This window comes from Apteryx mantelli, chromosome 3 (genome assembly GCF_036417845.1).
Source record: "Apteryx mantelli isolate bAptMan1 chromosome 3, bAptMan1.hap1, whole genome shotgun sequence".
In the NCBI taxonomy this organism is placed as follows: Eukaryota; Metazoa; Chordata; class Aves; order Apterygiformes; family Apterygidae; genus Apteryx; species Apteryx mantelli.
This window is the reverse complement of record NC_089980.1, coordinates 100,771,762-100,784,720: the sequence shown is the minus strand read 5'-3', so window position 1 is coordinate 100,784,720 and position 12,959 is coordinate 100,771,762. Positions and strand designations below refer to the sequence as shown.

General features: G+C 37.2%; 1 protein-coding gene across 2 annotated transcripts in view; it reads right to left on the bottom strand.

The window, feature by feature from the left end:
• Window positions 1-12,959, bottom strand: part of UBE3D (ubiquitin protein ligase E3D) — an 85,992-nt gene that overhangs the window by 28,189 nt on the left and 44,844 nt on the right. For both annotated transcript variants that reach the window (XM_067294057.1, XM_067294058.1), the window contains exon 9: window positions 7,948-8,086. In XM_067294057.1, the coding sequence (XP_067150158.1) occupies window positions 7,948-8,086 (139 nt within the window). The remainder of the gene's footprint in view (window positions 1-7,947; window positions 8,087-12,959) is intronic.

Here is a 12,959-nt window from a genome sequence, read left to right as displayed (position 1 = left end):
CTGAAGTACATAAAATATGGTTATCTGAGTGGTCTCTTTCATTATAACACATTCATGGTAAACGTTCTTTGGGAGCTTGGTGCCTGTTGATAAAGAATGCCAACTCTCAGTTTGTGTCTAATAGCATGTTACGGACACAAGCACTAGATAATTAGGACATTACAAAAACAGCTTCTTTTTTAGATTTCAGAACGACTTTGGAAAAGCAGAATTTTCATGATAGAAGCAAACAGGAAGTAAAATGAGTAGTGTCAATCAGACATTTCATTCCTCATTAGTTCTGCACTCACCCTTTCTGTGTGGTTGATAACATGGGCCATACCAGACTATCTAAACTGGAGTTCTGCAATCTATCTTACGTTTGTGTCTACATGGTGAACGACATATTTGAGCATGTTTTCTAAGAAAATTGCTGTAAAATGTATTACCAGGTTATACTTCATCCCCTGGTACAGGGATGAATACAGGTCCTTTTTCTCGGTATGCAGGGTTCTTAAGAAGCCCATGCAGGTGTTTGCTGCTTGATTCCAGGTAGAGGGAACTGCATGCAAGTACAGTTGATTCCTCAGGCAAGTCTTCCCTCTCAAGCAGCACAGGACTTTATTTCTAGAGTGGGCAATTGCCTGTGTGCTGCACGTACACTACTACTCAGTGGGAGCTCCTGTTTGTTTGTTTTTTATAAATAAAAACTACTTATGTTTAGGATATGCCCAGATTCCACCTCTTGGAATTCTTCTATACTGAAGAACTGTCTTAGGAAAAAACCCAAGTATTTAGCTCTTCTCAGAAACAGATGACAAATTTTGAATCTCGGTTTAGGATCACTGCTGTCAAGGTCCTAACTCTCCATCACTGAGCACTGAACAAATCATAAAATACTTCAGTTTCAGCTCAAGACCCTGAGAGCCAACCTTAAAACAAAACAAACCAAACAAAAAAGCAGAATAGTCTCATTAGCTCAAACAAATACCACAGAACATTTTAGAGATGCTTTTAAAAGATAGCTTACAGTGAGCATGGGGTAATATATCCTGAGTTGCTTAATAAACATCAACTTAATAAAGGACAATTAAGTAGCAGATGCAAGAAAAACAGGACAATAATCTCTTAATTGAACCTAGAAATCTCTATCATTCTGCAAAGAAATATTCCAATTAGTCTTTGAAACACTAATTTTTAGTATTGCTTGCTTTTGTCAGCATTTGCTCAACATCATTTTATCACTTCTTTTCTACTTATTCTGCAGGATTTTAATAGAGTTATTATGACTTTTAGTAAATGCAAACAAGCACAAGCAAAAAAACTCCATATACACACATTGTAACTTCTTTTATCTTAAAGTCAATGAAATATTTGCATGTATTTTTTAAAAATGCATCTGCTTGCCAAGCACTGTATAAGCCTTGAGTCCTTATTCCGTATTTATGGAAAATTGTTTGAAATCAAATTTAAAAACATTTCCACAAAATTGTCTAAACCCTCAAAATAAAACACATATTTGCAGATATAATGCAAAAAGAAATATAAACATTTGGGAGAGGGCTGGGTTTTTTAGATCATTTCCATAGGAAAAAGGTTTGTTTTTTAAAGAAACTATAAAAGCATCCTAAGCAAAATTAAGCCATCCTGTGTCATCCTAGCAACCTAACAGAGTTGGTCAAAACCAGAAAAAGCACTATAGCAGGCATTTTTATGCCTGCTAAACTGCACTAATCAAAACACTATTGGTTTAGAGGAAATAGGAACAGCTGATAGACACTGACACTAACTACACTTGGTTTCCTTGCTGTAGTTTTCGTTTTGCAAAACTGATAAGTTAAGGGAAACAAAAATGACTGTATCCCAGTAGAGACCGCAATGTATTTGCAGCCATTTCTCCATATTACCATCAATGTTCCTTCAGAAATTCCAGAGACAAACAATCTGGGAGCTTCAGGAAAAAAAAAAGAAAAAGCCTAAATGTCAAAAAAGCCCTAAGGAACTTAGAATTTCATCTGCTGTCTGTAAAATATTACAGAATATACATATCCAAATCTATTTTTCATATTGTGGCAGATCCTCAGTAACCAACTAATAGAAAGCTTAGTTTTAAAAAAAATGCTTAAAAAGAAAATAAGCTATTTTACTGAATAAATGGATTCTTTTTTTCCTTTCTGGGATAGATGAACTAGAGACACAGAAGGTTTTTGAAAGCCCATTCCTTCCCTCTCCATATTTTCATTTGTTATATCACTGTTTCCCATTTTGAACAAGTGTAGCTGTTTCCCACAGTGCTCCAAAGACGTGGAGTCCAGCTTACAAAAATCTGGGTCCGTGTCACTTCTGCAGCTCCAAATGCTCAGAAGGGAGCAGAAGCAATCAAGCTGAGCAGATTTTTCTAAATTTTACTCAGCTGCTTGCTTCAAAAAGGACTATCAGAAGACACAGGTGCATCCATAATTGTCCTCAATTCCTGAAACATATCTCAAGCTAACTTCATTTTGAGAGTTTTTATTTTTAAATAAGTCTTAGCACTGAAAAACCACTCAATGTTCAGTTCAGACAGTGTGTATGCCTGACAGAAAGCACTAATTTTTTATTTTGCCTTTCACAAGTCTTTTGAATCTGACAGCATGCTACTTACATACTAGAGCCATTAAATTGTAATGAACATTGCTTTTATTATTTCTTATATTCTCTGAGCAACTTGCTTTTTGATATCTCTAAATCTGTCTATTTTAGAAAGTTTTCTGCATTTCATTATAAAACTTCAAATGATGGAGAACTTGATACGTTGTACTATGGGAAAGTTTTTTTTCCTCCTTTTTTTTGGAAGTAAATCAATGACAAATGAGTTTTTCCTTTAGAGACACCTTTATGAATGAATAGCGTAACAACAGAATGAGTATCTTTTTGTATCATTGGCTCTATTTCTCTTAACCAAAGTGGACAGTGTGCCTATAAACTCCCAGCAGCATTGGGAAGCACCAAAGAATATCAAGAGCTATTTCAAAAAAAGTTTTGAAACTGCTCTGCAATTCTTAGAACACAATCTTCTTTCAATTTCATGCAATTGTAAAAGTAAAAAATAAAAATATGATCTACTTAACTCTGAGAGCTACTGTTACAGTCTGTGGCCTTACAAATAGAGACTTGATATTGGGAGTAAAATGCCTGGTTTCCCACAGTAACAGCACTGGGAGAGAACGTGCTGAACAGCCCCATATATCATCATAAGAATTCAATATCCAAGACATTTTCTGTTCACTGTGCCTGAATTCAGAAAGAGACAAGATGAAGTTAGCAAAACGCAGCAGAGATTACTTGTTACTTTAAAGCATCTCCGTGTTAACTGTTTTGTGTTGGAAGCTCTTAAGTACCAACATGTTTGCCCAGACTCTGCACTGAGAAGTAGCAACTGAACAGTTCAGTGATAAAGTACACAATAACTCAAGTGGGTGCTAGCTACAAGTGCTTGCAAGTATTACAAATAACATACAACGTCAAGTCCAGACATTCCTAAAGCAAAGAGCTGTCAGCTCATGCGGGAGGAGAGCCAGATAGATCAAGAGTCTAATAAGGTAACACCACTTTCTGCACAATATAATGGAGCTGAACAGAGAGGGGCAAAACAATGCTGAGAGCAGAAGCGAGCTAGGACACTTCTAAACCTTTGAATTAATTCTGGGAGCCAGGTCCTCTCTCCCACCTGACTTTTTTGCATTGCTCCAGGATAAAAATCAAGTGCCTCAGTCAATCCTATTCCCTTGATCCTAGGCATCCTTAGTATGGGAGATGGACTACAAGTGTAGGAAGGTGGAAGTCAGGGCTGTAAATTCATGCTCTCCAGTAAACCTGGGAGCAGCCATCATCCAGCAAGAATTTGTCTAACCCATTTTGGTCCCTCAAGAGTTTCCAGGCTCAAGCTTGCCAAGATTTGTCTCTCTACAGTCTACCAAAAAAATGACAGTGTCCCTGCATAGACAAAACGAGAGATGAGCCAAAGACCATCTACCACCTCAAATCAACAGTCTGTTCTAATAAGGAAGGGAAGTTTAAAAGTTAGCTGCAGTGAGCAGCTGCCCCCTAAGCTCAACAGGGAACTACATTACATAGTCTGCTGCCGCTCCTCTCTCCCAGGCTGCCCCAGGGAAGTAAATTACACTGAAAAATTTTCAGAGTGTCAAATTGGAATGAAAAGTGATTTCAAATATTATGTTACTAAGCAGTAGCACACTGTTGGAAAATAAAACGTAATTCATGTCTCAGCACAGATATGGAGTCTGTTAAGCTACTCCCAGAGAGCATCTCTGGAGCACAAAGCAGAACAGAGTTTATTACTATGATTAGCAACTAAGCACATTTTCTTTGCGTGCTTTTTACACCCCAAACATAATCCAATGCATACATATACCAGCTGAAGATTGTGGGTCTTCAGCACTGCAGTATTGTAATAAAATAAAGAAGGTAAATACAGTCTCAAAACACATAGGGGTACGGGCGAGATCATTTTTGTCTACCTAATTATAAAAAAATGGGATGTTTTAAAGCTTTACTATATGATCTCAGGAGTTAAGCTGTAACTTTCAGATAACTACATACAGATGCATCATGTAAATGCTGCTGTAATTTAAAATACTGTATCAGAACATAAAAAATACTGTGCTGGGAACCAGTGGTCCATCTAGCCCCATATTATGTGTCCAACAGTTAACATTCAAGGAAAGCACGCAACTCTGGCCCTTTCTTCGATCCTTTCCCTTTGAATTCCTGCAGCATTTAGAATCACGTGTTCAGCTGCAGAGACCCTCTCTTTCTGCTGAAGATGACTGCCGCTTGAATCATCAGAGATGGATACAAGAGCAAACTCTACAGTTCTCTTCAGTTCAAACACAAGTATTATTTTAATGCAAATTTTAAAAAATTCAATACATTTTTCTATACTACTGCAGATCTACCACAAAAGAAAACAAAACTATTTTTTGCCATTGAATCCTTTAAGACACATGATCCTTTAAGATACACATCACAGTCTTTGTTTACCAGCCTTTTATTACTCACTGTTTGACTCAAAATAAACTTCAATATTTTGGATTTAGAGGAATCTTATGCTCAGGTAACAGCATAATTTAATATCACTGTTCAAGTTCTCTGCAGATCTTGCCAAATTTTTCTGAGAAAAACTAGGACATATTATTCTAGTATTTGCTGTACAAAAGGTGAGTATCAGTATAAAGAAGCTAGCCAGAAAAAAATAACTCCTGATATGGCTGACCGCACATTGTAAAGAATTGGTGAAAAGCTCAGGCAAATTTTGTTTCTGCTTCCTGACTTTCCTTGTTTGCAAACTTGGATCTAAACAAGGTACACAAGAATAAAAATAAATAAAGTTTTTCCTGGATAACTTTTGCCCTCTAGGACAAACACTTGATGATATAGACTGTCTGGTAAGGAGAGTGAAGTTGGAGCCAGAAGGTTATGAAAACAGCCATTTTTTCCACATGTGGGAAAATGCAACATTACCTTATCAGAGTGGGTTTCAGAACTTTGCCTTTTCAAAAACTGTGAAACTCTCCCTTGCTTGTTTGCTCTGAAAGCACAGTAACTGGGAGTCATCTTAAAATGATGAATAGTATCTTCAGCATGAAATCATTTTCTTAATCAAGATTATAACAATTGGATGTTGTCATATCAGCTACTTTGCCCTACAGACAGGAAAATTAAGGTCTGAGCAGGTCACTACTGGAAAATGTTCTCCACAGTACTTCAATCCAGCAACTTCTACATTTGCTTTAAATTAAACCCTCAATGGTTCCACTGAACTTTGAGTTTGAAATGATCTGTTTAATCAGAAACCAGAAGTAACAAATGAGAATTCAGAAAATATGGCTTCTTAAACCCTAATCTGCATTATTAGTTTTTTGTCATCCCAGAGGGACACATTTGAGAAACAAAATTAAAACCTCCAACTGAAAGTATTTTACAGGAACCTCAGGAAAAACAAAACAACACAACTTTCTCTGGCTCCCAGTGGCAGAAGAGGGCATCCATAATGAGTACAGGCAGGCCAGGATAACACACACAAGGGCAAGTGCTAGCAGACTCCCCAGCGCCAGTTGACATCAGTACGGCACAAGTTAAAGCACTGGATTCAGAAAGGCTCCCCAAAGACTCCTGGGGCCACCCCACGGCTGAGATAACACTACCACTGACTTGTGCTAGGTCAAGCACTGCACACATTTGAGATGATGGTTCATTTCCAAAAGCTCTCTCATGAAGCTAACATGATCCAGCAGCACTCAAGTACAGTCATAAAGATTCTGCCACAGGAAGAGAAATGCTATGGTATTCTCTGTTCTCTGAGGTAAAGCAGCTTCTTGAATTTATTGATTCATATCTGCGCAAGTTCACAGGCATTAATCACTTCCTATCTCTGTCCAGATAAGAATCAAAAGAAATCCCAACTATATAACCTCTGGCTTGCTACATGCAGAAACAATACTAGATGTATAGCCCCAGCTATTTAACCTATCACAAATAGGGCTAGAAAGATTTTACCACAGATTATTAGCAATGTGATGGACAACAAATACATTCTCCTACATTAGACAACCAAAATGTTCACTTCTTAACAAGAAACACAGATTATTCAACTGTACAAATAGCTAGTATTAACCAATCTTTGAAACTTGTAATTTTGTGATCTCACTCTGCTAGCATGATTTTATAGTCTACAAATGTGCAATTCGATAACAACTCTTACCTTGGATACTAAATATCATTTTGAAATGATCAATACCTACTGTTTACTCAAGAGTTCACAGTACACAGATCCCCTGTTTTCAAGCTCAGAAGATACAAAGGAAGCAAACAGTGCAGTTGCACATTCATTTTCTAACATCTAGGTGTGTTTTCAGAAGTTGTACAACAGTGTAACTCTATTAAAATCAATTATTTGATTTTGGTTTATGATCATGGTGTTTCTGGCCCCAAATTCTACAGTAAGACTATTTTTCACTAAACATCATGTAGGAATATAAACTAAATATTCTCTTGCCTTAATTACAAATTGGGAGTATGCACAAATAGAAGGCAGTTTATTGCCAAGATCTCTTGCTATAAACTATTTTAATGACACTCAATTCCACCACAATGACAATTCTCATATAGCTGCCAAAACAAACACAGATTTAGATATGTTTTCTGTCCAACATCCGATTGCTTTAAATTTGTAACAATACATAATTGGCAGACAAAGTAACTATAGGGGAGAAAAAAGTATCATAAAAAGGCTGTGTTGCTATGTTTTACCATGATGAATTAGAGATGTCTGTATATTTTATTTGTAAAAATTGGAAGTATTCAGAAACATGATAAAAACACACACAAATCGGTTTAACATCATGCCTGTAATAGTGGTTTTATTAGGAATTTTAGGAAGAACGATTTCTGTGACTGGCGAGAACTTCAGCAGTAATTTGCAGTAGAACACTTTGGACAAACTGTGAATGCTTCACTCCTAATTTTACACACTGGCTTGCACTTTTAGTCCTATTCCTCACAAAGGTTTTCACTACTGTGAATCTTTATTTTTAGTTCAGCTGAGGATACATTTTTTTTTTGAAGACAAGACGGTTTTTTATAATAGTGCATTTCAACGGAGTTGAATGATTCCAGCTACTCAGGCTTAAGTTTGGAAATTTGAGGATATCTATTTAAACATTTAATTTTACTTAAACAGTGATGCTCTGTTTAAAAATCCAGTGACATCTCCTGCCTTGGTCTAAATTAAATATAACTGAAAGAAACTCAGCACTAAAAGAAATTCTCCATTGCTATATTTAATATAAGGGAGAGTCATGCAACTTTAAAAGATAAACTTTACTTTGAAAGTATTTATGGGTATCCAGGGATCTCTCTTTTTCCTAGAAATAACACCTTTATATTGAAAAACCAGCAGTTCCTTACCTGGAAAGAGTTCATGTAACGAAGTGAAGGTGGCAGAGAGGTGCTACTCAAACCTAGTATTAGCAGTAATTCCAAACACGTTTCTGATGGAAATGTTAAAGGATGAACTCCAATATCATTTTCCCATGCATCAGCAAGGCTGTAAATTAAATTAAAAAAAAAAATTAATTCTCTTAAAATATATCTAAAACCTAAGTTCCAAATAAATATTAGAATGTGGTGTAGTTTGTGATAAAAGATTCTCTTCACATTTTCCCTGTAAAAGTCACTGATACAGCTTGTATTTTCAGCAAAACACGCTTATTTAGAGTACTTCATTCTTACCACCAATTTTACAAAAAGATACATCATGTGACAGGAAAATTTAGCATACATCAGAACAATCCACTCATGTTTCTAATTCCAAGTTTGAATAATATTTCTGAATGAAATCTCAACTGCCACTGGCAATTTCCCATCAGATAGTGTGCAGCAAGATCAACTCAAATCATAAGCATGTTCCCCTTCCTACTGCTCATCAGACTGGTTTCTTCCTTCACGTAAGGAGTCAGATTGATCAGTGATCCAGATCTGTAGGTGAGCAATTAGTACTCCAGAGCAAGATTCCCATATCAGGGAGCATCACTTTGGAAGACAATGACAATGTTTGCTACTCTTCCACATCCAAGACTTGCAGATTTCAATACATAATTTTGGTATCAGCTTTCATTTATAAATTCCTCCAGCTTTTCTGGAAACATATTACTTAAACTGACTGAACTGGTGCTCTTGAATTCACCAGCTTATTTTAATCTCTTATCTAGAAACTGCTGAATTTTTATAAGCATCTAAAGGAGTAGGCAACACCCCAACATTCACCATGATGAAAGCTGAGCAAACATTCTCCTCACAGTATCTGGATGGTTCTCATTCTCTCAAGTCTACCAAACCCACCAATTTTCTGCGAAGTCCTGCTTCTTAGATATACGCTTGCATATGTGCTTTTTGTGCATATCCTCCCACTATTAACTGTTCCTAGCCCCTTCTTAGATCTTCTAGAAGATGTTTTACTTAGCATAATTTTCACATCTTTTTTCAAAGAGCGGATGTATTTTCACTTTCTTGCATTCATTTGTCTTAACTGGCCTCCTGAATTTTAATTGGCTCTTTCTTTCCTAACCACTGTTTCCTTCTCTTTCCTTGTTTATCTGTGGGTAAGCAGGAATGCAGTAGTTCTCCAATACACAGAAGGAAGCCGCATAATGCACACAAGGTCAGAGGTGCCTCCACCTCCTTGAAAAAAGGAGTGCTTTCTCTTATTCTTTTTCTAAATCCACAATAAAAGACAGAGAATTCTATCACTTCTAAATTACCAAACACACCATGTATTTCTCAGCTCTCACCACAGCAAGTGGGTCCCTGTGACATAAGGAGCTTTGAACGGTTTGCAGGGAAGGAGAAGGAGGGAGGCTGTCTGGGCTAGGCAGCTTCTGGCATTCTTAATGGCAGTACATCATATAAGGTCTCCACACATAGCTGATACCATACCAAAGAATAGAGGCCAAAACCTGCTGTACAATAACAGCCTTTATAATGTGTAAGATGTGACTGGAAATGACCAAGTGACAGCCAGCGACAAAGGAATCTTGTTAAGCGTAATCCAGAACTGAGTCTTACATTTCATTATCTTTTCGTAATCTGATTTCCACACTTATAATTAGAAACTTACCTTTATATATCCCTTACTAGGCCTTTGTTCTACATTTTTGATAAGCTTGTCTGGTGATACAAGCGAATTCAGGCAAAGCTATCAAAATTGAGGCTTTCCATTTTTCACAGGTCAGCAAGTCTAAATAAAGCAGTGTGTAGGCACCTCCAAACACAGTTAGAGAAGCTGAAGACTGTAGGTGATGTGCTAAGCTTCTGGTGCTTGGGGAGGTGTTTCCGCAGACCAACACCCTTCCTGCAAAGAAACCTTTCAGGACTCCAGACAATATTCCAAACATTACAACCATTACAACTTAGCACTTGCTTAGAATCAGGATCCTGATTCTGTTTTCATGTTTTGACTTGAGAATCTTTTGGAGCTCCCTCCTCATTTTAAAGCCCAACTTTTACAACACTGACACTGCCCTAGGGCCTTTTTTGGTGGCTGTTGGTTTATTTTGGGGGAGGACTGTTTCCATAAAGACATCTAACCTAATTATATTGTAATCCTTGTTTTTTAATGGCTTAGTTATGAGTATTTCCTGAAACAATTCCTTTAGAGCAAACAAATCATGTGTGTTCTAGCACTTACTGGTCCAAGTACTGGTCTTTAAATCTTGTCCTTTTGCAGCATTTAACACAAGTTTTAGTGGGCAGTTAGTGTTTTATTAGACCATATGCCTCTTTGTTGTTCTTCACTCCTCTTATTCACAGGAGTATTAAAATATTTTTTTTTCTATAATCTTCACTGTAGAGGAAAGAAAAAAATATCTCTGCCTTAAAAACAAAACAAAACACCCTAGTTTTAAGTCTTAGTTTTACAGGGCCTGTCTTTACTCTGTACAAGGAGAGCTGTCTCACTTCCAGTACAGGAGAGGGGATTGCTCATTTCTATTTACTGAAAGTGGCAGAGAGGTTGGGAGTGCTCCTCAGGAGAGCGAGCACCCATGGAGGACAACTCAGCCCAGAAGCATGGTGCTTCCTCCTGGAACTGCCCCATATGCCAACATTCAGATAGCTCTGGCTGAAAGCTCCTCAGCCTTGTAAACAAAACTGCATTTTGCTGTCCTGGTCTTAAAAAAAAGTGTGTGTGTATGTGTTTATATATATACATGTGTGTGTATATATATACACGTGTGTGTGTGTATACATATATAAAATCAATTTGACTTTAAGATAGGGCAAATTGTGGGAAGACACTTTTGCGAGGTCTGAGGAAGATGACTGGAAAGAAATCAGGAGGACTCAGATGTGTGAGTGGCAACTTTGGATGAAGGCAGGACTTGCATGTACTCTCTTCCCCTGCTTCCTAATTCTTTTACTCAGCAACGAATCCTCACTTCTAAGCTTCCCATAAGAGAAAACCGAGCAGGCCAAGACTGCTGTTTTTGTGAGTAAAGGCAAGAGGCAGGATGATTCCCAGAGAATAGAGCTTGCTACACTGGCTGATAGGAATATAGGGGAGGTAAGAAGACTTATTAGCTGGAGGAAGGTGAGGGTTAGTAGAGGTAATGGAGACAGAGCTCTGCCTCCAGAAATAACTTAATCAGTGACTCATGTTATTTTGTGTTCTTCCTTCAGAAAACATTCAATTTTTCCACACTGCAAAGAAGTCTTGAGCTTCTGGAACTTCCAGTCCAACACAAAAACACTGTGAGTCTCAGCACCAAACACAATCCATAAACTCTACACAGTTTCCCTAAATCATCATGGGTGAAAGACTACATAACTACTTCGGACTGACTTTGTGACAGATAAAAGCTCACCACTAAATACTGACCTTGACACCTTGACAGTGTTTGAAGGAGATGCGAGTCAGGTTTAGAAACCAAACTTTAAATCAATAAGATGTAATAAAACATAATAAAACAGTCCAAGCTAGAAACAGGCTCTGAGTTAAGAAAAGGGCATGTCAAAGGGTTGGTTTTTTTTCCACAGGACATTAAATCCACCTCTATAAACTGTCATAATTCAGCTAAGCCTGCAAGCAATCTCATCATTAGGAAAACCCTAATCACTCTAATAACTATGCCTGTTTGTCCATCTCTCCCATTTTCTCCCTCATTTCTTTATCCCCCTCCCCTCCCAGAACTTTTGAACCAATTAGCCTATTTCAACCAAGTTTTCTTAAGATCTCATACATGTTAGGCTTTGGGAAGTTTCATGTTTTCCTGAAAATGGGTGTTTGAGTAGTGGAAAGAGATCTATAGATTTACCACAGAAAAAAAGCAGCTGATGGTGAACATCATAACTCATACTAGACAAACAAGCAATGTTTACTTGAGACAATATTAACATAAACTCAATAATATGACATTTCCTGCTAGCAACATCAGCTACTTTAAACAGAGTAAACATATTCTTCACAGCCTCTTATACTTCCTAATGAGTGAGCCAGATTGAAGTAAAAGGACCAAGTCTCTCAATGCACTTCATTGTCTGGATTGAGGACAACTGGAAAAAAAAAAAAAAATCTCCTACAGTTTTGGGCTGGGAAGAAGGGTTGGTGAAAACTAAACTGATCTCCAGTAAGGGCAAGAGTCAGAGCTCTTCCTGGTGACAAACCGAACTTGAGATGCAGCCCCTACAGATTAAAGTGGTACTTCAAACTCACCCTTTCTGTTCCAACTACAAGATATACCTTAGGTTCATCCACAAAAAATACAATAAACATATATAAGATTAATGTATTGAGAGACATAAATAAGACTTTCATATAACTTTGATTCTGAGAATGACAGAACCACATGTGACGAATATTAATCAAATTGCTTAATGTGGTTTTAGTGTACATTCCAGTACTGAAAGGAAGCAACACAATACAGTGAATACAGTAAAATTCTACTCAAGTGAGAACATATTTGGCTACTGTGCTAAATGCTGGTATAAAACAGCTACGTCATGCTAAGTGCTAAACTTTTAAAATAGAGCATTCAAAACAAATAAGAAATAAAGATGAAAGGCTAAGGCTATTTTCCCCTTTGTACTTTTCAATGCTCTAAGGAAAGGACTGTCTGAAGGAGAAGTTTAGAGCATATCTTTGTCACGTTCCCGTAATCAGCCAAAGAAATACATCTAAGAAAATGAGATTCCTGTAAGAATATGTGAAAGAATTAAAACAACAACAACAAAAAAAATCAAACAGTAGGATATCTTCAAAGCTACTTAAATGACAATAAAGGAAAATCCAGGGCAATTTGAATTCCCTAGAATTAAGAACTATCAGCAAGTCTTTTGTGACATTTAGCCAACTAGGTCTTAGTGCAGAGATGAGCAAAACTGGAAACAGTTATCCAGATGAGACTAAAGATGAAACTGCACAGAAC